General features: G+C 40.4%; 4 protein-coding genes across 6 annotated transcripts; 3 read left to right on the forward strand and 1 right to left on the reverse strand.

Annotated features, from left to right (window-relative positions):
* The first annotated feature begins 104 nt into the window (after positions 1-104).
* suz12b (SUZ12 polycomb repressive complex 2 subunit b) lies at positions 105-10,287 on the forward strand. Of its 2 annotated transcripts, none has more exons than XM_047578962.1 (17): positions 105-410; positions 647-791; positions 1,410-1,456; positions 1,552-1,616; positions 1,768-1,836; positions 2,025-2,074; positions 2,375-2,460; positions 2,541-2,772; positions 2,990-3,095; positions 3,177-3,282; positions 3,615-3,792; positions 4,798-4,883; positions 5,197-5,340; positions 6,586-6,743; positions 7,110-7,308; positions 7,902-7,981; positions 8,414-10,287. In XM_047578962.1, the coding sequence occupies exons 1-17, from the start codon at positions 396-398 to the stop codon at positions 8,721-8,723; spliced, it is 2,076 nt and encodes a 691-aa protein (XP_047434918.1). In that variant the 5' UTR covers positions 105-395; the 3' UTR covers positions 8,724-10,287. The 2 variants fall into 2 exon arrangements, with proteins under 2 accessions (XP_047434918.1, XP_047434917.1); XM_047578961.1 differs by having other exon boundaries at positions 106-410; positions 4,795-4,883.
* A 666-nt stretch (positions 10,288-10,953) lies between these two features.
* On the forward strand, positions 10,954-17,580 carry atad5b (ATPase family AAA domain containing 5b). 2 transcript variants are annotated; one of them, XM_047579214.1, is made up of 14 exons: positions 10,954-11,703; positions 11,808-12,146; positions 12,227-12,323; positions 12,421-12,503; positions 12,620-12,765; positions 13,746-13,917; positions 14,109-14,371; positions 14,451-14,544; positions 14,622-14,686; positions 14,775-14,973; positions 15,055-15,170; positions 15,250-15,992; positions 16,665-16,823; positions 17,079-17,580. In XM_047579214.1, the coding sequence occupies exons 1-14, from the start codon at positions 11,190-11,192 to the stop codon at positions 17,161-17,163; spliced, it is 3,075 nt and encodes a 1,024-aa protein (XP_047435170.1). In that variant the 5' UTR covers positions 10,954-11,189; the 3' UTR covers positions 17,164-17,580. The 2 variants fall into 2 exon arrangements, with proteins under 2 accessions (XP_047435170.1, XP_047435171.1); XM_047579215.1 differs by having other exon boundaries at positions 11,811-12,146.
* On the reverse strand, positions 17,222-20,674 carry tefm (transcription elongation factor, mitochondrial). Its single transcript, XM_047579216.1, has 5 exons — positions 20,536-20,674; positions 19,811-20,286; positions 18,323-18,472; positions 17,999-18,174; positions 17,222-17,906 (listed from the first exon to the last, which is right to left on the reverse strand). The coding sequence occupies exons 1-5, from the start codon at positions 20,576-20,578 to the stop codon at positions 17,642-17,644; spliced, it is 1,110 nt and encodes a 369-aa protein (XP_047435172.1). The 5' UTR covers positions 20,579-20,674; the 3' UTR covers positions 17,222-17,641.
* A 1,755-nt stretch (positions 20,675-22,429) lies between these two features.
* On the forward strand, positions 22,430-26,812 carry adap2 (ArfGAP with dual PH domains 2). The gene is made up of 11 exons (XM_047578661.1): positions 22,430-22,691; positions 23,225-23,355; positions 23,540-23,631; positions 24,028-24,116; positions 24,244-24,356; positions 24,466-24,612; positions 24,846-24,929; positions 25,687-25,749; positions 25,847-25,924; positions 26,134-26,362; positions 26,459-26,812. Exons 1-11 carry the CDS (start codon positions 22,604-22,606, stop codon positions 26,485-26,487), a joined length of 1,143 nt encoding a protein of 380 aa, XP_047434617.1. The 5' UTR covers positions 22,430-22,603; the 3' UTR covers positions 26,488-26,812.
* The last annotated feature ends 751 nt before the right edge of the window (positions 26,813-27,563 follow it).

Below are 27,563 nucleotides of genomic sequence, written 5' to 3' on the forward strand. Positions count from 1 at the left end.
CTGATATATAAACTCGATATTTCCCGCAAAATCGTAGAAAGCGAGAGCGGGTAGTATGTCATCTCCGGAGGCTGGCAACCAATCACGGCGCGGGATTATCTGAGCCCTCCTCCTATTGGCTGACAACTGACTAGTGCTCTGTTGTTCAGTACAAATCGAAGGTAACCACAACGATAGTAAATTACAGACATATATTCAACAGTTTCGTCCAAGATACTTAAACCGTCCCTGATATCAAGCGGTAGTTGTGGCAGGTGAATGCGGATGAACTTGAGGTGCTCGGAGGTTTGTTTTCAGCCCTGCTAGCTGACTAGCCAGCGTCTCGTCGCCTCTCCATGGCTCTCTGCTGTTGAGTCTGCCAGGCTTGTGCTACAGGCAGCGAGGCTAACAAATTAATGCCATCAGCCAGGGTGGGTTTCGTTTACTTATCATCATTACTTGCCATACACATTTTTTCGTGGGTTTTTGTTGACACTGAAATGGAAAATGTGCTGAAATATCCAGCCAACAACTGTGCTTTTAGCCGAGCTACCTAGCTCGGCTGCTAACGCTAGGGAGTATTCGCCTACTGGCTGAGCTAACTTGTTGTGCTGGCTACACATGTGATAGACTCATCTTCTAACACACGTTGTTGTTTCTCTTGCAGAACTCGGGTCATATTATGAGTGGGGCCAGTTGCAAAGCTAACGGCGCCGTGTACCCCGCCTCATCAGCGATGATGAACTCGGTAAAGAAGCCGAAGATGGAACAGATTCAGGCCGACCATGAGCTCTTCCTACAGGCCTTTGAGAGTAAGATTTTACTTCTCGTTGCCTTGTTACACGACTGATTATGTTTTGGTAACGGCCCCTCTGTGCTTTCAAAAAGCATTAACTGGCACACCTATGCTGTTTACTTGTTTTGGTTTTCAGTGTCTGGTTTTGGCTGAAAGGCCTTAATTTTAACTGAGACCCCAAAGACAGCCATATATTGTTATAACTAAATATACGCCAATTTAACAAAACATTAGATATAGTAGTAAAAACAAAGACATTCCAACAGCCATGGACTAAATATTAGCTTCCTGACTGTTGTTATTTTCAGTTTGTGTTGAAAAAAGCAAAAGGTGGTAATTCAACTGGATGTTTTTAGTTTGTGGTGCTGTTAAACAATTAAATAGTACTACAAACCACAGCCACAATCTCTAAATACCCCTTCTTTTTGTGTCACAGTATGTCTCTCAAATGCTGACACACAGGCCAGTATCACACAACCGGACATCTGCCTTCAATAAAACTCAAAACAGACAACATTTTTAGAGATAAAAGATGAACAAAGAACTGACTAATATTGAGAACAGGCGCACAAGTTGTCAAAGTGTTTGGGATGTCATTATGTAATGTCTAAGTTAAGACTTCTTTCATTTCTAGAACCAACTCAGATATATAGATTTCTTCGCACAAGGAATTTGATTGCAGTAAGTTAATAAAACCACATTTTCTCTCAATCATTCATCTGCCTCAACTGTTTAGTTAAATTAATGACTGCTTTATTCTTTTCTTCCATGTTTAGCCCATATTTTTGCACAGGACGCTCACCTTCATGTCTCATAGAAATGGTCGAACAAATGCTAGAAGGTACGTTATCTGATATGTTTTTAGTTCTGCTACATGAACAGGATTCCTTCTGTAACACATAAAACGGCACTAGCTGAGTTTTAAGAAATGATTTATAGCTATAATGGTATTCATTTAATTAGAACCTGTTTCTTTAAATCCCCCATTCTAGGAAAGCTTTCAAAGTGGATGATATGTTGCAGACAGTGGAGAAGATGAAGGTAGAGCAAGATTCTCCCAGGTAACAGCAGGGATTTCATCTTTTGTTGCTTGATTGTTTTAAGGATGAGAAGCTAAATGGGCCATATTGAGTCAATTTGTGACTTTTACTTGTACGTCTGTTAATAAATTGAATGCAGCTTTTTTACACTGACACAGTACTTATTATCGCTAAATTGTACCTGTGCGCATTTCTTTTTGCTTTTTTAGCTTGTCTTCACATCTACAGTTAACCTTCACTGGGTTCTTCCATAAGGATGGTAAGCAGACTTCTCCTCCAAATACATGTGGTTTGTATTTAATAGAAATGCATAAGAAACTAGTTGAGTAATGGATTTGTTTGGCTTATAGTCATGCCCTGACTACCCAAGTACAGACAACTACTACTAGCATGCTAAGCATTTATGCTGGAGCAAGTGCTCGTCTTAAAAACTAACTTGCACATACACTGATACTAGTAACAGAATTGGTGGACAACTTTGATACAGTTGTTGCATATAGAGATTGTTTTATGTATTAACCTGACAGAATGACTGACACAAACTCTCATTGCATTTCAGAAAAGCCATCTCAGAATTCAGAAAATGAACAAAATTCTGTGTCTTTAGAGGTGCTACTCGTTAAAGTCTGCCATAAAAAACGCAAGGTGAAGTGAAAATATCATTAAGCCAGTCACGCACTTTGTCAAAAAGTTTGTTTGTTAAATTCACTTTTGTGTGATTTCAGGATGTCAGTTGCCCAATAAAGCAAGTGCCTACAGGTAAAAAGCAGGTGCCTTTGAATCCTGACAGTAACCAAACCAAGCCTGGCTCCTACCCTTCCTTACTGGTCTCCAGCAACGAGTTTGAGCCCAGCAACAGCCACATGGTGAAGTCCTACTCGCTTCTGTTCAGGGTGTCACGCACAGGGAAAAGGGATACCAATGGTCTGGTCAATGGAGAAGCCAACGAGAACATCGGTAAGAAGAGTTCACGTTTTGTTCTCATGCTCTCTGTTTGACTAAGTAGTTTGTATTTGGATCAGTCATTCACAGTTTATTAAGAGACTGCCACATAGGATCCACCACTATTTCTCTGGGCACATTGTCTGGAAAAAAAAAAAGAGGTTCAATAGAAATGTTGCAGGCTTGATATGAAATTTCTTACTGGGTTTTGTGTTTTTATGTTTGTGCAAAGATGTAACAGATACACCCACAAGAAAGAAGAGGAGTTCATCCCACAGGGAGGAAGGAGAGACTACAGAGACATATGTTGCACAGATGACAGTCTTTGATAAAAATAGGTACGTTTTGTGATTACGTTCCTCTTTTCTCTTTCTTTTGACTCCATCCCTCAAACAAGGACTTTGATATGTCTTCTGCAGGAGACTACAGCTGCTGGATGGGGAATACGAGGTGTCAATGCAAGGCATGGAGGATAGCCCTGTGAGCAAGAAGCGAGCCACATGGGAAACAATTCTTGATGGAAAGGTAGGCTGGCTGCAAAACATGGGCACTAGTACTCCACTAACCATGATAAATGTCCCTCATGTAACTATCTCAGTCAGAAAAGATTGGTCTATTTGGAAGGAAAAACAGGTGGTATAAGTCTCTGGTCATTTTCCCCAAGAACCATGCTAACGCTCCATCTGCTCCTCTCTGGGTGGAATGAATACATTCTTTCTGTTTCATGTTTACTCACCACGGGGAAAGCATCAGGTGACATGAAAAGTCAAACTTGTTACATCGCTGGACATGAAACCGGTGAATGAAATACGCAGTTTTTCTTACTTTCACATAAGCCTTTTGTCGTTGTCACACAGAGACTGCCACCATTTGAGACATTTTCTCAGGGACCCACACTGCAGTTCACGCTGCGTTGGACAGGTGATGCCAGCGGAAAGTCTACTGCCCCTGTGGCAAAACCCCTTGCTACTCGCAACTCGGATAGCTCCAGCCCCATGGAGACCAGGACCAGCCACCACCGAACTGCCCTCATGAGTAAGTACAAAAAGAAAATCAGAAAGGTTAAGCTTTGTTTAAGAAGATATGCATGCTGTTATGTGAAATATTTCTGCCAGTGTTCTTGTAAACAAGTTCCATCAGTTTGTACAAAATCATTTATTCTATAATATATATGATTAACTACAATGCATTTAAGAGCAGGAGGCTCAAAAAAGTCCACAGATGAGGAAGAATGGTAAGGGGACACACCTTCTGATTGACTGAAAGTACTAGAGTAAGTGTTCAGAGCGAATTCCAGGCTATTATATGCCGTATTTCATGCACAGATTCTTTGAACAGAGCTGAGTGGATCATAGTTTTGGATTTGTTTTCGCCCACTGTGATATTGGTGTGGGATGGTCTATTTGTAACTGAATCTGGCAAAAGGCACTTTGTGAGTCATGACTGTTGAGTCCCTTTCAGACATGCATTTCATTCCATAAACATGCAGGCTATTGTACATGTCGCTGTCATGTTTGAACAAGACCGTGAGTTATTATTCCTCCAAATGTCACCATGGCAGTCTTACTTGGTACATTTGGATATGAGCAAATAGGAGTATGTGAGACATTACCTAACAAAAAATCTAACACTTAATCGGGGTTAAGTGTGGGCGCTCATCTTCCTTCTTCTTCTATCTCTTTAGTACCAAATGCCAAGTAGATATTTTTCACTTTAAACTTGCAGCAGCAGGGAAAGCACAAATGTTTTAATGGTGACTGCATTCCACTAGGGTGAGGTCCTGTTTTGATGATATATGATGTTTCATTGTTATGGTTTGTGACACTTAATGGAATTGAGCCATTCATAAGACATCTTTTGCTTTTCTTTCTATGTGATATATATGTCTGAAAGGGACCTGATCAACGGTCAAATGTGATCTGACATTTCATATCTTTGTTGTGGGAAAACGGGGCAGTTTGTTGTTTTTTTCTCCACTACACACTGCATGTGTCAAATGATTCTCCAGACATTAACTTTTGCATCTGTTCCTGTCAGCAGTGAAAGAGTCAGTCAGCACAGACATTCAGACGAGGAAAGAGCAGGTTCCATGTGAGCCGCGACAGAAGCTACGTATTTTTTATCAGGTACACCACACGACAGTAAGAAATACAACTGGGCCTGGGACACCGATTTACAAAAATCGTTTGGTGAGGTTGCTGAAAAGCAAAATGCCTCTGTGGTATGTTTGTTTTAGTGCCATTTTGTGAGCTACCAACACGTTTTGAAACGTTAAAAAATTGATTTCTATTCATGTTAATCATAGCGTTAATTCCAAAGCATTTATGAATTGTTAGAAACCAAAAGGTGACTCACTCTTAGAATCACCCATTTGATCCTACTATAGGCTGACCTTCTCTGCCTTACATTGTAGTAACTCTCGGCTCTGCTCTTGTTTAGTTCCTTTACAACAATAACACGCGGCAGCAGACGGAGGCAAGAGATGATCTTCACTGTCCCTGGTGCACTTTGAACTGCAGCAAACTCTACAGCCTGCTGAAACACCTCAAACTGTCCCACTCCCGCTTCATCTTCAACTATGTGGTAAGAGACCATCTGTGGTTTGGCTAGTCACAAGCCTTCGTAAGACATCACCAACATTTCATGCAATTTTAAAGTCTACATATGGCCAAAGATACCTTAGGGCCTGCTTTGGATATGAGCATGTAAGGCTATATTCACCAGCTCTGTAACTAAAACTACACTCGCACACTGAGCAGCTGTGTTGAGAAAGAAATGTAATCTGCTCTGAACTCTTTTCACATGTGGCATTAAAGTACGTCTGTGCCCTAAAAGCAGATAAACACATGTATAATTTGTATTTGATTGAAAAAAGGAGAACTGCTGAATCCAGCACAAGTCAAGAAATTTGACAAACTGGTAATGAGCTCAGAGCAGTAGGATGTTAAAGCTCAAGATAATGAGGATATAAGTGATTTGTACCACTGGAACAGAAGTTTGAGGCACAGTTAGTGACAGACATGGTTCTGTTGTCAGTTTTCTGTGGATTGTAGAGCTAGAGTGTGACCGCACTTTGCAGATGTGAATAAATATCCTTAGCTCTGCTCATTATTCCTTCACACAATAGATGCCACCTCCAGAGCATTATTTACTGCGATGTCTCATGCTTAGTGTGCACCTGCTAACTTTTTACTGGGATGATGTGCAAGAAAAGTGAAGAAGTTCAATAATGCCAATCGATGCAAAGATGCAGAATCCTTGCGAGTTATTTGCTCTGTGGCAAATGAGCTATTTATGTCAGCGTAGTGAAATGGGAGTAAATATAACTTGTAAATGTTCTTTGCAAGTTTAGATACTGCTTGATGTAGTAAATCTGAGGTTTTCAAATGTAGAGACATGGGGGAAGTTGGTGGAAGATGTGGAGAAGGGGTAGTAATGAAAATTTTGACCCTGTCAACAACTGAAACTAGATGCAGTGGCTCAGTATTTATGAACCTACTGCACCCAGGTGCTGCCGTTGGCCTCAATAAACTCCTGCATTAGACTCCTGAATTATTTCCTCATCAAATCTACGAATACACAACGGTTCACTGTGATGTCCCTTCTGTGTTGATATGGAGAAACAGTTTGTAGGTTTCAGATGCTGTAAGAAAATGTCAATATTTCAACTTTTTAGGAGATGGTGCACAAATCACCTGTTAACGACAACCCATGTTTAACATGAGGTATTAGAGCACCTTCCTTGTCTGCTTTGTTTTATGTTTAGTTTCAGTCACTACTAGGTTTCTCTTGCACTGAAAGGGTCATTTTTTGTATATGTATCTGTAGCCTCACCCCAAAGGAGCAAGGATAGACGTGTCCATCAACGAGTGCTATGATGGCTCATACGTCGGCAACCCTCAGGACATCCACAGCCAGCCGGGCTTTGCTTTCAGCCGCAACGGCCCAGTCAAGAGGACTGCTGTCACTCATATACTGGTTTGCAGGTAAAACATGTCACCTCTGTTTGAGAACAGTGCCCATGTACAAAGTCATAAACATCTTTTAAGTAGAGCTTCATTAACTCTGGTTTAGTAATGAAATGGTGATCTGCTGAATTAACTTTATTGAACTGATTGGGAGCAGTTAAATGGCTTATAACTGACTGAACAGTTTATTGTTCTGGTGTGGTAGTTAAATGGGCTTATGGTGAATAAAAGCATGGAAAGATGTGTATTAATAATATCTGTATATATTAATTTTATTTTGTTGTTTGCACAAGATTAGAACTGAAATATGATATCTGCCTTATATGAATATAGGAAATTTCAGCATAGTTGGTATTTGATTAGCTGTTCTCTGGCTTTCTGCAGGCCCAAGAGGACCAAACCGAGTCTGTCAGAGTTCCTAGAGTCCGAGGATGGAGAGTTGGAGCAGCAGAGGACCTATGTCAGCGGACACAACCGCCTCTACTTCCATAGTGATAGCTGCATGCCTCTGCGGCCTCAGGAGATGGATGTAGACAGTGAGGACGAGAGAGATCCAGAGTGGCTCAGAGAGAAGACTGCCACGGTGAGAGGCCATTTTTAATTGGATTAAAGGTTTAATTGATAAATCACTTGTGGAACTGCTTTTAAATTGGCCAGAACATCATTTGAATTTAATTCAGCGGTAAGCACAGTAATTATGGCCTTTTTCTTTTCTTTTTTTTTCCTAATTATCATGCAATCAAATGGGCAACCAAACTTATTTCTATTTACTTGACAGATACATGTAGAAATAACCTGATAATGAAGTCATTCAGGGGAACACTGACTCTGCCTACAACGCTGGCAGAGTTATGCTCTTGAGTTGAGAGTAAAATAGAGGGAGTAGGGTGGAAAACATGAAAAAAGAACCTTTGATATAAAGATTTCCTTGTCTGATAACCATGGCAACAAAGAGTGAAATCATTTGGGTCGGCCCCATAAATAACTTTAAGGTGCTTGGAGCACAAACTGTCACCAATGCTGTACACTTCTATGGCTTTCTCTCAGTTACAGTTTCAGAAGTATTTGCCACCATAATGACAAAGGCGTAAAACCCAGTATGGATTATACTGTTATATTGAATTGTCTGCTGATGGGTATCATAATTTGATGTGTGTGACGTTTCGTTTTTTGCAGCAACTGGATGAGTTCACAGATGTCAATGAGGGAGAGAAGGAGGTGATGAAGCTGTGGAATCTTCATGTCATGAAGCATGGGTACGTTGAATTTATCAGTTCAGGGAGGAAGCTGCTATACTAGAATGTCCCCAAGTCCCAAAAGGAACTGAGGCAGCATGAGACAAATGTTGCTGTTGTTGTTGTTAGCTGAGAAGCATGCCACTGCCAGTGGAGTCACAGAATGAAAATACGGATCTTGAAATGAGTTTAAGATATTGCTTTGTAAGTAGTATAATGATCAATCAACTATTTTAATGTGTGAATGTTTATAAAATCTCAAGAAATCATCTTGACTTTTGTTGCTATGGGAAATTGTTTTATCAAATATTAATCAGTATTCAAACCGGAGGCCATTACAGATTAAATACACATCCAGATCACCTACACATAACTTCTCAGCATAACTATCAGTCTAACTTCATCCCATTGGCTGGTTGAAACACTGGAATGTAAGCTCTTTTTTCCACACAGTTTCATAGCAGACAACCAGATGAATCAGGCCATCATGCTTTTCGTGGAGAACCGTGGTGCTCACATCATCCGCCGCAATCTCTGCCGCAACTTCCTCCTGCATCTAGTCAGCATGCATGACTTCAATCTGGTGAGCACAGCCACCATCGACCGCACAATGGCCCGGCTGCGACAGATCCAGGAAGAGCTGCCAGACATTGATGAAGAAGAGGACCAGACTCTGGTATCAGTGGGAGCTTGCAACGGCAATGCTGTCACGTCCAGTGGAGGAAAGCAGGGCAAGAGGACAAAAAGTGCTCTAACAGACTGATGTAAGGCTGGATGGAGGGAACAGTGATGCTTGTTTTTATTTAGTTTTATTTTCTTCTTCGATGAACATTACCGACCCTTTGGTGCTTAGATATGTCTGAGATCTGGTCAGCAGAGGATCTGACCTGACACTGACCAGTATACAAGGTAAACAAGTTGGAACTTGAGAACTGAACCAAATATGAACAATACAAACGTGAATCACACACATCCACACAAACCAGGGCTCTGAGGACTGGATGATGTAAGTTGAACCTACTTAATATGCATTTTGTAGGAGCCACTGTATCTGTTGTTGAGAGAGTGAAGAAACTGGGTATCCTCTGATTTGAAATGGCGTCCTTTGGTATACAGACAACTGTATCGTGACTACAGTTAAAATTACTGGTCACTCTTGATTATTTGTACACATACACAATAACCTTGTTAAAACGTATCCTTTTAGATGATTATTTTAGCACTTTGGTGTTTGTATTTAGAAAGCTTGCCTTGAAATTGTCATTTAAAAAAAAAAAAAGAAAAAAGAAATGCAGCGCCAAATATTAAGTACAATTTTTCCACTGTCTTCAGTGGAGAAGCTGTTTGGATTTCACTGTTGTGAATGACATTTATTTTGAAGGGCCATACAATTATGAATCTATATTTGGCAGTAATGTCTAGATGAAGCCTGTAAAGTGTGTGTTAGGACCCCAGAATGGGTAGTGGGTTTTCATTGGTAGGTTGTCATGACGGTAGTGTTATACTGTATGCTTGGATCCTGGACAAGAGAGCAGATTCACATTTAGGTCCAGGCTAAAACTCCTGTGTCATCACCCCTTAAGCCTTTTGGCCTGCAACTCAAGGAACGCCAGGAAAATCAACTTTTTTTTGTTTTTTTTTTGGACTATTTTTATGTTTCTTAAGAACCAGCAGCTCCCTGTGACGTGAAGAGCGCACAGCATCAAAGCTATACAAAAAACTATCTGATGCTGTTTGTTTTTTTGTTTTTTTTTGTTTGTTTGTTGAAACAGCAGTGTTTGATCATGTTGGAAACACCCAATGAGAACATGTTGCTTTCTGAAACATGGGTTATTATGAGTATCCGTAGCTGATGAAATGTGTGTACATGTAATCGCATCAAATGTTTAGCTGTGCCCCTTCTAGTCCAACAGTTCTACTCTCAAAGCAATATGCTGTTAATTGGCTGGTTGGTTTTCAGGTCCAAATCAGTTGTCTGTTTTAGGTGCAGTTTATGCCAAAGGGGAATCATTTCATCAGTCTCTTAGTTCAATATTTTTTTGCGAGTGTATTTCCTTTTGTTCATTCCATAACATTTTTTTAAAGCAGTAGTATGCACATAAATTGGTGATCACCACCATTCATTATTTCATCAGACTTCCCTTGTGGACAACCAAATTTAACATTTTTCCCCCCTCCCTCCACTGTTGATGGAGCGTTTCTTTATTTGTCTTGAAAAGGGAGGTATAATCACCTTTAATGTCAAAACACCCTGTTAAAAATTGTGAACTATACACTCTGGCTAAGGGGACTTTTATATTTAAAGAAATAAAAACCATTTGACCTTATTCGTGTTGTAATGTTTTACCAGTCTTGGATGTTGCCTGTCAACTTGCAGTTCTTCCACTCACACATTTTCTTGCTTCCAACTCACCAACTTAGAGGACAATTTGTTCACTTCCTGAGTAGTCTATCCCATCCAGTGGTCCTAAGTTATGACGGATCTGTGCATTTGCCAAGTACGTAGGTAGGTATTCATGAGACTCATATGAAGTTGCAAAAAAAGTGTCTCTAGATAGAAAGTCTTCCTACTCTAAACCATTCTGTCATTCCCTTTTAACTCGATCCTAAAACCTGATCTGCTTAACAGAATCTCTTTGCTCCAAAATTTTTGGTAATTATTAAACCATACCAATCCAGATTTTGTGCAACGGTTGTAAAAATCATTTCTAATGTTTTGTTACCTTCAGCTTCAGATGGAGTGGTAATAGGCGCTCCAGCGTTGAGGTAACATGAATAAACTGAGAAAGATCAAATGCACAGATGATTCTGATGTTGTATATTGTAGACACTCATGAGCTCCTTTTCTGACAGGTTCATTTTTAACAGCATGAAACTCGGTGTTGGTTCAATGTGAGGAAGCTCCTGCATTTGAGGCACGAGTGCGATACACTGTACGTAAACGATCTTTGGCTGCACCAAAATCTCGCGCATTTTTAAAACGTCACACACCGGAAATGCAGATCGACAAAAAAACAAAAAAAACAAAAAAAAAACATAAATATTGGGGAGTTTATGTCGTTCCTTTGTGGCCTTTATTTTGTACAGTTTATCCTTGAGTCTAGCTCCGTGCAAAGTAAATGTACACTTTTTACTGAAGATTACGTTCCACGATTTGACGTTGAAGCCGACCAATGCTGGGCGAGGAAGCGGGAAATTTCAGTTCGGATAGTATTTGAAGTCTGTTACGATGCGAACCAAACGAAAAGGAAGAACAAATGTTACAGAACGTCAAAGAAAAGGTCAAGCGCAGCCCACGGAGGTGATAGTTTTAGACTCGAGCCCCTCTGAAATGTCAGCTGCTAAAGACGAGGACTGCTCAAATGCTACTGTAGGATTTTCTAAAAGAGATGCTAAACATTTGCAGGCGAAGGGCTTATGCGCAAAGGGCAATAAAGTTGCGCCAATTTTCTTACGCGCAATACAGCACAGCAAGAGTAAAGGGAGCAGTGGTGGAGAGCAGGTAATAGAGAGGAGGACGCAGAGCAAGGATGTGCAGGACGCCATGACTCCCCCTGCGGAGTGTAAGCTGCCGGTGAACCGTGACTCCATCCTGTCCCCCCGGAGAGGACAGCTGTCCCCGTCATCTCTGCACAGCTCTCTGGAAGAAATCCAAACTTTTAATCCTGCATTTCCAGTCAGGACTGTGTTCAAGATTTTGGAGACGAAAGCAAGTGAAAGTGTGCTGGAGTCTTCCTCCACAGGTGAGCCCGAGTCTGTGAGCATTCCCTACATTTAATTTATTAAATTAAGCATATAGTTTTCTTAACCATCCATAATTTGCTTTCTTTTTTTTTCTTTTCCAAAGCAGAGCTCTCCTCAAATCCAAGCTCCTTACAGAACAAGAAGAGGAAGCAAGGAAATGAAATCTCTGACAGGGTACCCAAGCGTATGAGGACTAGTCCAAATGCAGAAGGTGCTGGTCACCTGTCAGGACACGATGTCCAGGATGTGATCGTCCTTCCTGTAAAGAAGCATCCCAGGAGCACAAAGCTGAGTCGCAGTTACAGACTGGAGCGGCAAAGTGGAAACCCAGTAGACCTGCCGAACACCTGTAGTCCAAAATCTGTGTGGACAAATACAACTACTACTACCTCTACTACATCAGATGCTCCGTTACTACAAGACTCAGGGAATCTCCAAAGAGGTAAGGCTTGTCACATGCACATCAGTTTTTTATGCTTGTCACATCTTTTGTCATTTAAATCAACTGTTTCTTTTGTCTAGTTTCCTGTTTTGAGGATGTTCTCTGGACAGATAAGTACAGACCCCAGCATTCAAGTGAAGTCATTGGTAATTCTGACTCAGTGAATAAACTGCACAGGTGAATTTTACATACAAGGCCGTGTCTCACCGATATGTTCAACTGAATTTGAATTAAGCATGAGGAGCACTGACTTCTTTTCTTCTCTGGAGTTTAGCTGGTTGAAGACGTGGAAACTGAGGGCCAACTGTGACGAGAGGAGAAAAATGGAGGAAGTGGAACGAGAAGAAAACACTAATGGTATGATCTGGCATCTCTTTGTTTAATTAATTACTGAAGATTTGTTGCAAGCCTGCTCATTTTGAGGAATCCGAATGACTTTATTTTAACGTAATCATGACTGCCCCGCTGTGCAGACTCGTGGGACTGGGGAGACTTCCGAGGTGAGTCTGGGTCAGAGGATGAGGATGAGCAGCTGCACAACACAATGCTGATCACAGGACCGCCAGGTGTAGGGAAAACCGCCTCAGTGTATGCCTGTGCTCAGGAGCTCGGCTTCAAGGTGGGAATTTGGTTTTGTCAATCCACGCTATCACACCTGGTTGTTTACATATGTGTCAATATATTTAAAAATTTTAAACAAATTTTGATTATTGGTTGACTGAATGCAAATTATGCTCGGAAATATCTTAAATATTTGCATAATATTGAGAGATTCCCAAACAATATTGCTATACTATTGCATTTATCCCTCTGGTCTTAGCTGGAATCCACTGACGGTCACGTTTGAACAAAATTTCACTAAAAAGTCAGTGCAAAAAACCACAGCAGTGTCTAAAGAAAGTTCTTTTGGGAATTCTGAGCCAAAAAATGATTTCAGTAATTCAAATAAATAAATAAATAGAAGCTTTTTCTAAAGTGTGAAATTATTCACTCAACACAACAGTGTCTGCACCACTGGCTTAATAAAGTTAAACCGCCATTTGCAATAAAGCCACATTCATTTGGTCATTTTAAAGCTTTGTTCAAACACATTTTAAGATATTCTGTCCACAGAATGATGTTCATTGTGTTTGTAAGATGCACAATAATCCTCAGTCCCCTATTACTGTTATGTCTTACTACACAGCAATATGTCACTCTCAGACCTGCAGACCTCCTGTTCCGTTGTTTTCAGTTACACATTTGATTTAAAAGCTCATTTACAGATAGAAGTGTGATGTTTGTATATGTAAACTGTTACTGAAATCACAGCATGTGTTCAAAGGTGCTCTCCATGTTCTGACAACAAGACATATTTAGTCTGGAAAAAAAAACAAATCACATAACATAGCACAGTGTAGTACAGCATAGCATAGATAATTAAGAGTAGTTTTGGTCCAAGATTGTATGAGGCCTAAGATGTGTCAGCCATTATAAAGCGCTTTAATACATCAAAATGCATCAATAAAACTACTGTTGATGTTATTTGGCTCTTACCACAAAGATCAAAACATTATGTGGACATTAAATAAGTGTTTTTTTTCCCCCTTTTCAATAAAGGTGTTTGAGGTGAACTGCTCCTCGCAGCGCAGTGGCCGTCATGTTCAGTCCCAGCTGATGGAGGCTACACAGTCCCACCTAGTAGAGATGACGGGGAAAGACCCGCTGAAACCAGCATACTTCACCAACTACATCACCAACAGCTGCACTTCTAAATCTGAGCCTTTACCTGGTACGACACAGGACACCATGATCCTCAATAACCCAGATAATTAGAATTATAGATAGTCTCCTACTTGTTCTATGATGAAGTTGAGTTGAAAACCTTATGATGTCAGATGTGAGTGGTGTTTAGATGTATATCTGTATATGTTAATATATGCCTGATTTGTTCATATTTGACATGTTGCTTTTCTTTAACAGGGAAAACAGTGCTTCCTAAGACCGTCACATCTACCTCAAAAAAGAGAGCAGCGAAAAACCTGTCCTGCTCTAGTCGCAAAATAAAAGCTAAACCAGCTACACTCACTTTGGCACACTACTTTAAGAAGAAGGACAAAGCAGATGACTTACAATCTGCTGGCCCTTCACCAGCTCAGGAACCAAACGTCAGCTCATCACCAGACTGCAATCAAATCGTGCCACAGGGAAAAAAAACTATGACATCCCTCATCCTGTTTGAAGAGGTAAGCAACACCAGACTGTAAAACATGTAAAGAAGTGGGTGTAAGTTAACAGCCATGTTTGTGTTGTCTGCTTTCACAGGTTGATGTCATATTTGACGACGACGTTGGTTTCCTTGCGGCCATCAGAGCTTTCATGAGAACCACTAAAAGACCAATTATCCTGACTACAAATGGTAAACACACTCATGGTAAAATTTTGAATAGAAACATTTGAATAAGATCTGTGATTCAAAACAAATATCTTCCTCAGATCCTTCGTTCAAAGACAGATTTGGCCACAGCTTGGAGGAAATCATCTTTAAAACCCCATGCTCAGTAAGTCAAAATTCAGTCTTTGTACAGCTACAGAAAAAAAACTTGGTGTGACACTAAATTTCAGTTTATTTATGGCATCTTTTCAAAGGGGAGTATCTGTAGTTACCTGCAGCTGGTGTGTTTGGCTGAGCAAGTGAGAATGGATTTGGATGACATTGGCAGCCTCGTCATACTCACCTGTGGTGACATCAGACGGTGCCTGCTGCAGCTACAACTCTGGGTGTGCAGTGGTGGAAGACGGGCATCTCACACCAGGAACCCACCTGAAGAATCTATATGTGTCAAGAGTAAGTTGATCTAAATAAACTGTGATTAATATTATAAAAGGAGTGCAGATGGTAAGCAGTTTTCATGATTTCATTATCAAGACTCAGATGCCAGTGAAGGAGATGAAGGTTCAGACTCACAGATTCAAACTGGCTGCTCTGCCCACATGCTGGGTCTCTACCCCGTGACCCCAAATCATCTGGTCACTCTTTTAAAGGCAAGTACTGATATCTGTACATAATCCTCATGTGAATAAAATTCCCCTCACAAGCTAATAGTTTGTTTTGATTCATCAGCGTCAACCCTGGTCTGAAACGGACATGAACACACTTCTAACTCAGAGCTGGAGAAGAGGTGTTCCTCTCCTCTATTCCAACCTGGAGCTTCTTCTCTCCTTAGAGATCAACAAAACGTCAGTTCACAACCTGCAGAGTCAGCCCCCAACTTCTAAAAGTGATCATCCCGTCCAGCAACAGAATCACATCATCAGTCCAAATGTATTGGTGCCCAACCACAAATCTGCCAGGAATGTCTTGAAGCTTAGCCGAAGGAAACGTACCACTTCATCAACCTCCAGTTTGACCCCTAAACACCAAACATCATTAGATGAGACTCATTTAAGAGCTATGACTACAAGTGACAAACCTGGGCAATATGCAGTTAAAATGGAGTCTGCCTGTTTAGATGCCCTGGCTGACTTCTTTGACCTCATGTCATACCATGATTCCACACTACCAGCTGCAGACCCATGCACACCTGAAGCATTTGTCTGGACAGGAGCGGAGTTTAAGGACAGTTTTATGGATGAGATGAGCAAGGAGGAAGGCAGGAGTTGGGGCCAGGAGAGGCTGATGGATATTCAGGCTGCTGTTGAAGGTTTGGGGTGTCACAAATGCTGGAGGAGAGTGTCTGAGGCATGGACTGAAGTACAAAAACTTGGAAAAGAGCCAAAGGACAAATGGTGGGGGAGGCTGGCATCAACTGCCTCCTCAAAAAGACAGAGCCTCAGCTTCAGCTATCAACATCTTTGCACACCAAGGTGAGACTATCTCCATTTCAGCTTTTTAATACCGATTCAGATAGTTCACTCTCTGTTTTCATTCAGTTTTATTTATACAGCATCAATAATGATACAAACTGTCTCAAGAGACTTTACAAAACCAGTGCCTGGAACACATCTGACTGAGTTGTTACTCATCAGAGAATGGACATGGGCCTCCTGAGAGTGTCCTGTGATGTCTAGGAACAGAATGTTGTTAGCAGGGGCCTTTGGGTCCAATGGGTTGAGGGGAGGGTCCTCTGTGGATCATCCCACAGATACTTGATCAGTTTGGGATCTAGTGAATGTGGAGGCCAGGTCAACACCTTGTGCTGTTTTGTACTTTATTGGGTTCACGTTGGAGGTATTTGACAAGTGGTGTATTCAAATCACATAGGAGCAAGATATCATTTCAAACTGATAAAGTTCAGTGCAACAGCACTAATAGATGTTAGAGGTAAAAATAGAGATGTGTTCTCATTTAAAATCACACTCGGCCTGCTAAGTATTTTCAAGCTGTGGATTCATCTGTATCCTATAGAAGTATTTTTACATCCATCTCTCTGTTTTCTGGAAAATAACACAGTGCTTCTGACGTTGTACAAATTATTGTAAAGCAGAGCACAAAAATGACTAGATCATCACCATGTTCTACTTGTTCCCGTCCTCCAGTGCAGCCCAACAGAGGTATGAGCTGAGCAGGACGGTGCTCAGCAGCAAATCCTTCAGCCTGCTGGGGAACAGACAGGCAGTCAGTGTCGACTACATGCCGGTCCTCCGCTCCATCTGCCGCTCCAATACAGCACAGCAACAAAAGAGGAGGCCAGCAAGGTGAGACAGAGACCATACATTTAAATTCACTGTCACACTGAGATGTCTGGTATCAGCAATTGAAATAGTGAATGAATGAGAATTGGAAGCTATTAATTATGACTGACTATTGATTTTAAAGCCAAGTCCTCTGTTTAAAGTGTAATGTAATTAAACACGTGTAATTCAGTGTGTTTTACAGTTTAATGCGGTTCTTTAAGTTCATATAATCATTTGTATCAATATTGAAAATGACTCTCTCTCATCCTACTTTAGGCGTCTGAACTACCTGAGCAGCACAAACATGGACCTCTCAAAGTCAACTATACTACTCCTGGCAGAAGATTTCACCGGAACCTGAACTCCTCACTACTACTCCTCACCAGTTTTATTTTACATAGTTCTAAGAGGCAAAAGAATTTCATTTTGAGAAATCAGGTTTTATTTACATGTAAGTGCAACCATAAAAGCTAAATAAAAGATCTACTTTCGTAAATAAAGAAGGTAGTGTACACCGTCTGTTCAGGTACTGACAGGGGTTGCTGGGAAGAACCATGTACAAAATTCATGAAGTCACAAATCAACAGGAGTGAAAATTCTCAGAACGTAAGCAGATGGAAGTCTTAATTAAACAATCATGGTTCTTGGCTGTAATAATAAAACACTGCTGCAGCCCACATGCTCAGGATCCTGAAAACTGTATTGGCCTCGTTTGAAGAGTATTTAATTCTTTAAATGTAACCCCACCCTATTGTTCATAAAAGTTCAAAAAGACTCAGAATGCCTTCTTTGTGATTTGTCTTTGTGGATGTAGATGAGTTGATAAGTTCAGGTGGCAACTACCAGGAAGACTCATTGAGCAGCTCGTAAAAGGTCAAAGCCTGAAGCAGGGCGTCGGACAGTTCGTCTCCTTCTCTTCTGCTGTCCATTTGGAAGTAATTCCTGTACTTCAGCACCAGCTCTTGGGGAAAGTTTATCCTGGGAAGCTTCTGAGTCACTGAGTCAGACATAAGCCGTTGAACTGTCTGTGCCCCACTGGTGCGAGACTCACCCACCATCAGCCCAAAGTGGCGCCCCACTGCAGTCCGCATCATGTTAAGAACCCTGCACAAATGCAACATATTTCATTTGAAATGTTACTCTAAGTAAGTTGTATATTTTAGCACACACTGAGGCTGATACTTATTGAAACTCACTTGGGAGGAATGTTGGGCTCTGGGATGGGGGTTTTGGGCTCCAGTAGAGCAAACAGCATAGCCTCCACAGCCCTCATATGGGCTATGATGGGGAACAGAGATGTATTCTGGGCTGAGATGGATTTCTCAATTATGTAGAAATCTGCTGACGGCAAGTGCGCCACAACTGAAGCGACCTGTTGGTGGAACAGAGAAGTTACAAACTGCTGCTGGGTATCAGTTTAAATCCCACCCAGGTGGTTACAACAAAGTTATAACACAAAAGATTGTTGGACAGTTTCTCTACAAAAACAACCTTTTTCAGAGTCTGATTAATACACTCACGTCATTCAAGTAAGCAGAGGCCATGTAGTTTCCTCTCAAGAAACTGGGACATTCCATCTGTTGCCAATCCAATACATTCATTGTGCGGTTCACATGTGCCCAGGCTATTCTGTTAGTGCCGCTAACTATTGACACTATGGAACTGGCATCCTGAATGAAGAAACGTAGTTTTAATACAGATTTTCACAATGCATTCTCCTGTTTTCTCTTTGCAATGAGATGAACACACAATCACAATGACGTCAAGACTAGAAAGAGTACATGCCACTGCTGTTATATATCAAACAGAACTATGCAGCAAGGGAGTCATGGTTCGCATTGTCAAAAAGAACTAAAGACACTTCATTACAGACAAAATATTTAACAGAAATCTTACACATAGTCAACCCACAGATTTACTACAATACTTTACATTATTATTCATTTCCCAAGGATTCAGTTATTGGTATGCACTGTTGTTGGCTTTATTTTTATATACTACACTGTACCTGAAGGAAATGTATGTGCCGCTCTTCTCCTTCGTTTCTGTCCTATCCTCAAGCTGAACTTGGACAATATGTAAGCTACTAGCTGCAAAAGCTAATGGCAACTGAAAACCAAGTCCACCGTGTCTTATGACATGTTATGCATGCATTACCCACTGGGATCTTTTGACGGTACTCATTCCGTATTTGGTCATACTACAGCATATATACACGGATAACATTATCACCACCTTCGTAATATTGTATTGGTTCCCCTTTTGTTCCCTAAGGCAGTCCACTAGCTCTCTTCTCTGTTTCTACCTGGCAGGCCTTCAGCAGATGGGTCCCTCCATGTGAGCTGGGTTCTGCTCAAGGTTTCTTCCTGTTAAAAGGGAGTTTTTCCTGCCACCATCACCTTCAGGCTGCTCTGGAGGTTTCAGGTCAGTTTTTGTAAAGTGTCTTGAGACAATTTGTATTATTACTGATGCTATATAAATACAACTGCACTGAATTTCCGAATACATGTGATGTAAAAGAAAACATGACTGAACAGACCAGGCCACCACCTTCCATTGCTCTGTGGTCCAGTTCTGATGCTCATATGCTCATTGTTGGGGCTTTTGACAGCGGACAGGGGTCAACATGGTCACCCGGACTGGTCTGTGGCTAGGCAGCCCCAAAGGAAACAATCTCTGAGGCACTGTGTATTCTGACACTATCTATCAGAACCAGGATTAACTTCTTCATTGACCACAGGGCCTGCTACTCATGTGCATCAGAGAACTGGCGTCTGACTTTGTGTGTGCTTGTGTGAGCAAATGGAGAGATGTCTCACTGTAACTGTGAAGGTCTAAGTAAACGCAAGACCATTTAACCACTAGTCCACAATCACATTATCCTCCCTCATTGTGTACTGCTGCTATTATCATGTTTTGATCTATTTTGCTGCTGATTTGCAAAGATTTTCCGTGCGAAGACCAGCCTAAAAACATGTCCTTGCACATAAACCCACGAGTATTCTCACCTCCAACCAGGACCTGTCAACCTCCGGCCGAATGAACTTGGCCAGCTGTATCTTCACTTTCTTTTCCTTCTTAACGGGGTTGAGAATGGAGTTGAAGACTATGACAGCACTTTTGTGCTTCAGCAGCGGTACATTCACCACACTCTCCAGAGTTGTAAAGGGCCCGTTTTTCGTCCTGTACTCCACAATGTTGACCGCCTTGCGGCCTCTCAGCAGCTTCACTTCGGCCAGCTCTGTCTGCGAGGCGGTGTTGAGGAGTTGTAGGATAGCGTCCCGCTGCTTGGGGGTGTAACAGTCATCCAGGACCCTGCTGGTGTCCTTGCATGGCTGGTATGGAGGGGAGAGAGTCGCGTTGAGAGTCTCGAAGCATGCCACGGGCACCCGGCTTCTCCAGCAACATGTGCACTGGAGGTAGCGCAGCTCCAGGGAGCCGTGCTGAATGCGGCGGAACAAACCTGACTGGCCCGCAAACTGAGCTGAGGAAGAAATAAATAAATTAAATAAAATAAAGGACGCTCAGTGCAAATGACTGTCAGCTTTCCTGAAATAGATATGTTACGCCTAAACACAGACATAAAATAATATAAAAGCATAGAAAGGCTTAAAAAGATACAACGAGCACTACCATTAAGATTAGTTTACGTACGTTAGGTTTTCCATTTAGCAAGCTAGTTTCTGTCGATAGATTTTTAGCAAAGACAGATAACGTCACTACAGAAACTTGCCTCTCTGGACAGCCAACGACAAAAACCGCCTGGCGACCCACATCGTCGGTTCTTGTCAATAAATACCCGAGCGGTAACAGCTACAACATTGTACCAGGTGAATTAGACAACTTTGTCCTTGTCCGACGGTTTCAACTGACCGGCGTACAACAACCCTTTCATTGGTTCCGAAGTAATGTTCCTTCCTAGTTTATTGAACCAGTTAAATTGGTGTGCGTTCCCTTTAACTGTACGGGAAGTGTAAAGATCCTGCACAAAATTGCACGACACCAATTAATGATTATTGTTATTATTTAATATCTTAATCGTAGTCAATCGGTTGATTTCAATTCAAGGGTATAGTGACAAGACGACACTGAGCATCCTACTGCATATTGTGTTTAAAAGAGATTCTACCTTAGAATTGCTAATCTCAGATTTAATGCAATTAGTGTAACGGTGTGGGACACACGACTTTTAACATATATTGTCTAAATTGCGATTATTATTACTATAATAATAATAATAATAATAATAATAATAATAATAATAATAATAACAATTATTGTTGTTGTTATTATTATTATTATTATTATCATTATTATTATTATATACTTACTATATATATACTTAGGCAGCTATGTTGTTCATATGTGGTCGATTGAAAGTTACTGAGATGGCATTGTCCATCACTGCCAGACACGTAGTACTGTGTAAAAGTTTTAGGCAGGTGTGGGGAAAACATGCTTTCAAACGTACTTTGAATGCTTTCCAAAATAAACTGATGATTGTCTTCTATTGTCTATTTTTATTTACAAAATGCAAAGTGAATGAACAAAAGAAAACTCTAAGTCACATCCATATTTGGCATCACTACCCTTTGCCTTCAAACCAGCATCAATCCTTATAGGTACACTTGCACAAAGTCAAGGATTTTGTAGGATCGTAGACATATACAGGGAGGCAAATTTATTCTGCAGTATGACAAAGACCCCAAACATACAGCCAAGGTCATTAAAAAATATCTTCAGAGTAAAGAAGAGCAAGAAGTCCTGGGAGTGATGGCATGGTCCCCACAGAGCCCTGATCTCAACATCATCGAGTGTGTCTGGGATTACATGAAGAGCCAGAAGGATTTGAGGAAGCCTACATCACATCCTACCAGCCGAGTTCCATCAAAAACTGTGTGCAAGTGTACCTAGGCGAATGGATGCCATCTTGAAGGCAAATCGTTTTTCATGCCTGCCTAAAACTTTTGCACAGTACTGTAAATGAAGAGATTTAAAGAAGTAAGATATAAAACCACTGGTGTTTTAAATATCAATTATTAAAGAAATCTAAATTATAATATACAAATTTGTCAAAACAATATCACACGTTTTGGTTTTGGAGACATCTAACAGTGTTTCTTTGTGGACAAAACAAACAATACGAAGATATGCCTGCTTTTGAAATGAGTTTTTCTACAGTATTTTTGTGTGTTTTGTTTGTGTCCATTGTTCATTTCGACTTTGTATTGAAGCTTTTCCAGCCTGATGATCAACAGCAACTCTTATTGTGAGTTCCACAGAAAGTTACTGTGTGTCCATGATATCATACACTTATATTCACTATACACATGTGACGTGAAAATCAGACTGTGAAAAAGTCCCTTTTTCAAAAAATGAAATAAAGAAATAAATAATGGACCCGAAGTTAATCTTTGAGGTGCACTTACAGAGATGTAGAAACTTCTTTGAGCTTCAAATACTTTTAAATGGCAGTGTATATATAGTTTTCTATGAGCTACATGTCTATTGCCGTTGTTTGATGCTGTAATTCAGTCACCCAGCAAAAGAGTGACGTCTGTTTCACTTCCTTTCTCTGTTATTTCTGGACCTCTGTGCTTCTATGCAGAACAATCAACTTCATGATGTTGCCCTAGTAAGAGGAAATACTGAGCCACTGGCCAGTGACAAGAAATTATGTTTTCATCAGCTACAGTACAGAAAAGCTCCGTACCATACAGCGGGTGGAATCAACATGGAGGTAACACATACTAGTTGTTTTGTTGGGATTTGACTGTCAGTCGTAGAAACTATCGTCACTTATGGCCAGTCTGGATAGAAATAACAAAATCCTGCTCGAGTTAGTGCGACGGCCGGATAACAATTTGTGTGCTGACTGTGGAGCTTCTGGTGAGTAGATTGAAAGACATTCATAACTAAAAAATATATTTATTAGAATACATATAAAATTACAATCACTTTTTAGTTGTGATTCCACTCAGAATTATTTTTTTTTCTTTATCAAAGAGTGGTAAAGAATAGCCAATATTATGCCGTGCAATGTCATTTGTTAACACAACCATATCCAATATAATGCTTTATAGCCAAGTCATGTTTTATTATCAGCTTTCATAAGGGGAAGAAGTGGCTTCTGTATAACTGTTGAATAACCTCATTGTTTCTCCTATAACTCCCAGTGCTTGTGACGGTTGCCGACAATAGACATTCAATTCAGCCTCTGTGAGCACAAGACAAAAAGTGCATTTAAAGACAAACCTTTATACTTTACTTCAAATTTAGCCACATGCTCTACATTTGTCTATGAAAGAGACATTTTTTTACTTTACTTAATTGAAACCATTGCTCTGGCTCATAGGACTAGAGTTTGTATTACGGTGAATTCATTCTTACAAAGTAAACTCTGTGATAATTATTCATCACAGAGCCTGACTGGGCCTCCTACACTCTTGGTATCTTTGTGTGCCTGAACTGCTCAGGGATGCATCGTAACTTGCCGGCTGTGAGCAGAATGAAATCCATACGGTTGGACCTCTGGGAAGATTCATTAGTAGAGGTACTGATTTGTGTGTGTGTGTGTGTGTGTGTGTGTGTGTGTGTGTGTGTGTGTGTGTGTGTGTGTGTGTCTGTGTGTCTGTGTGTATACATTAATCAAGTCAACTTAGACAGACACACAGAAGTGAATAATTATTTATTGTCTTGTCATAGCCTTTTCTTAATCTCACATCCTGTGCTTTCAGTTCATGCAAGAGAGGGGAAATGCTGCAGCCAAAGCCATTTTTGAGAAGTGTGTACCTGCCTTTTACTATCGGCCACAACAAAAAGACTGCGTGTGAGTGACTGTCGCTGAATTTGCCATCCATTCACCTGATCAGATAGGGAATGTGGAAAGTGAATGGGAGTGAAGTGGCCACTCTACCTACAGAAAGGAAGGGTTCTCAAGTGTAAGGGTTAGGTACAGAGGTGGAGCTAGCACAAGCTTAAGAAACTCAATGACAATCCTATACAATGACAGGTCTAAACATTTTCATTTTCTGGTTGCATTTAAACATTGGTGTTTTAAAGGTTAATTTTGTCTGTGAGGGTTCTCAATCATCCAGGTCATGGTAATCCAAAAGGCGATGAATAAAGGAAACTGGACTTGTAGAATTTCTTGAAGACATTTCGCCGCTCATCTGGGTAGCTTCTTCTCTTCTGAAAGGCTGATTTTGTTTCTCCTTTCTTTTAGTGTTCTTAGGGATCAGTGGATTCGTGCTAAGTATGAAAGAAGAGAATTCACAGAAGAAAACACCAACTATTTGCGAGCTTATAATTCAGGTAATACTCCTGCTATTATACTAACTATTTAAATATTCAGAAATCTGCTTTGGTTTTCTGTACAGATCATATGTTGTAGTGTAATTCCTTTCCATTCCTTTCAACCATTCTATGTATGTCAACCCAGGTCTGTTTGAGTCGTCACTATGGAAGAAGGGCAAAGACAACAAGCAGTTTCTTAAGAGGAACTTCCTGCTGTCTCAGAAAGACTTCACCCTCAGATACTTCATTAAAGAGGATGTGAGAATTTTACTTTGTCATATGACCATTTAGTTTGCAATGTTTTAAGAACATACTGGGGTTGCAGTCAAATACCTTTGGAAATTCTCTTAATAAAAATTTTAAAAAGTCCAAGGTTCCTAAAGCAGTCATCAGCATGAAGGACCTGAATGCAGTTTTCCAGCCAGAAAAGATTGGCCATGCTCACGGTCTGCAGATCTCTTACCTGGAGGAAGAACGTACGAGGAACTTGTTTGTTTACCATGAGAATGGGGAGGTGAGGCCAAATGCTATAGCGCTGTATCCACCTTTAACAGAACATCAAAACCCTGTAACATAGAAACCAAATAAAAAGTTCTCTTCCCTTTGATCTTCACACTATATATATATATATATATATATATATATATATATATAACATTTGACAGGCAAATACTTTCCTGTAAACAGCTAACTGTATGTATTAATCATCCTGATATGGTAAACTATTCTATATCTGACTGCTTGCAGGTAATTGTGTCCTTTTTCAATGCTATTCGGGCAACACGCTTTGCATACCTCCAGAGGAAACATCCTTCTCTTCGGGACAATGATGTGAGATGCTTTTTCATTTGGATTAAATGCTCAAAGTTGCAATCAGAATTATTCAACCTCCTCAACGTGTAACATGTGGAAATGTTTAATCAAAACTGTCCACTTGCCCTTGTTGAATAGAAAGTTAAATAATGTCAATATAAAGGACTTTTCTGGATGAAATGCTGATCTTAGAAGATTTGTTTTCTTGCTGATTTCTTTAAATCACACAAAAATTTTCATTGGAATTCAAATCCAAAGACTAAAGTGGCTGATGTTTCAAAAACTACTCCTGAACCACACTGACTTGACTGTTTTCAGCATTACATATTACTGATTACCAAGCTTATAGTTGCACTGATGGTCTTGCATTCTTCATTTAAAACAAAGAAACCCTGATTCATGATTCTGGATAGTTTCAGTTTACTGGCATTGACCCTGCAAGGCCTCTTCCTGTTTTTCTTGCATTTTCAAGTTTATTTTGATATATTTTTTTGATCAGGGATGGAGTGGGATGAGGCATTAACTGCTTCCTTGTTTCACCAAGTCCTCTACCAAATCTCCTCCAGTTTTTTTTCAGCAAAATGTCAGACTCCTATTGCAAAAACAAATCACTACTCATTAAGGTTTCACTCTCATTCTTATTACTCCAGGTGTAATACAAATTCTTGACTATTGGAAGCACAGGCAGAGCTGAACAGTTTTGATTGCAACTATTAATTGTTAAAAACAACTGCTGTTGTTTGATTAACATTGTTACCTGTGTTACTTTGCACAGTTAATACCACAGATAACAGCAGGTTGCCTGAAGGAGGGGTACATGGAAAAAACTGGCCCAACGGTATGTTAGTTGTCTGAAATACATTTAATTAACCACATACCTTTATTTTTAGTTTATCTGCCAAGCTAATCAGACTAGTGCATTTGTGTGTTTTCAGCAACGGGAGCCGTTCAAGAAGAGGTGGTTCACACTGTGCTCAAGGAACAGAAAGCTTCTATATTTTAAATCTCCACTGGTAATGAATAGAATGTGTGAAGGGTATTGGTAAAATGAAACTAAAAACTGTATACAATTCAGTGAAGAATTGAGAAATATGTCTAAAACTCAGAAATAAGACAATTATTCCTTTAAAGAATTTGTATTTTGGAAGATGAAATTAAACCAAAAGCATCTGTTTATCTGATATGAGATAAAACATTACAGTTGTGCTGTTGGCTTTGTTAGGACGCCACAGAGCTGGGCGCAGTCTTCATCGGGACAGAGAGCCATGGCTACAACGTTTCAGAGAGCAACGGCCGGAGCATGAGGGGAGGTCGATGGCACTGTGAGATTACCCTGGAGACTCCGAGCAGGAAGTTTGTGTTCATGTGTGAACAGGAGCAGGACCAGAAGGAGTGGATGGAGGCCTTGAGAAAGATCATCTCTCACCCCATGACACCAGAAGACTACTCGAGTAGGATATTAATGTTAAACCTGATAATGTGCCGCTAACATCTTTCTAACATCTTTCTTCAGTTCATATGTCTTCATATGTCTCTCTTTGATGTAGATGAAGCCAACTTGAGAAGAGGAAAATGACAGGAATGATTTCCCCTGCTGGTATCCAAAGACTATCTTTTTAGGACACTGTAAACCACTGAAACCACAGACAACTCTAACACTTTGCTCACTTTGCTGTGCTGTTCTGCAGTGTGAGACTTTAAAAGAAGATGTCATATTTATTAAAAGCAAGTACTTAAAAATTCACACACATATATATTCATATATATGTGAATTTTTATACCATGTGTTTTCTGTGTGACTGGATTGGCACATTTTTGCAAGATAATCATGTCTTACTTACAAAAGTATTAATTTCTGTCGTGTATGGAATTGTGATTTTAAATAAATGTATTACACTATTGATGCCGGTTTTTAATATTTATGGATATCAAAGAAATAGGCCTGTATGTGTAGTCCTCAGTAAGAAAACTGCAGTGCGCTGAAATGATCAGAATCAGCTTTACTTACCAAGTAAGTAAAGAAAAAACTGTATAACATAAATTAGACTTTCAGAATAAAATAGTAATAGAAGAAGTAGATATATACAATGAACTTGAACAGTATTATATACATGTATGAGAGTTACTGTGAGAATGGTCACGCACTGTGAATGCTTAGAGCTGTAACGCCAGCATGAGGGGAATAGTCTGACCAGATTGTGTCTGTGGTGTGAGGGGTCCTTGGACCAGTACAGATCCTGGATGGAGGGAAGGTCAGCACCAATAATACTCTCTACAGACCTGATTGTCCTCTGCAGTCTGTCCCTGTTGTGTCTGGTGGCAGATCCAATAGCAGATGGACGTAGTTAGGACAGACTGGACTACTGCTGTGTAACTGTTGAAAACTGTGAAATTGCTGTGATAATCAGCAGCTCCTGGGGTAGGTTGTACTTCCTGAGCTGCTGCAGGAAGTACAACCTCTGCTGGGCCTCATGCTACAGATGCGCCTCTTTCTGGATGTATCTTTTGTCATGGACAACTGTTACAGAGCCCACAGGGCAAACGTTTCTATTCTATTCTATGATTTACAGATTTCTTATTCTTTATTCTTATTTCTTTATTTTGCATTCCTTATTTTGCATACATTTTCCTATAAATGTTTACTTATTACGC

The sequence above is a fragment of the Mugil cephalus genome, chromosome 2 (genome assembly GCF_022458985.1).
Source record: "Mugil cephalus isolate CIBA_MC_2020 chromosome 2, CIBA_Mcephalus_1.1, whole genome shotgun sequence".
Classification (NCBI taxonomy): domain Eukaryota; kingdom Metazoa; phylum Chordata; class Actinopteri; order Mugiliformes; family Mugilidae; genus Mugil; species Mugil cephalus.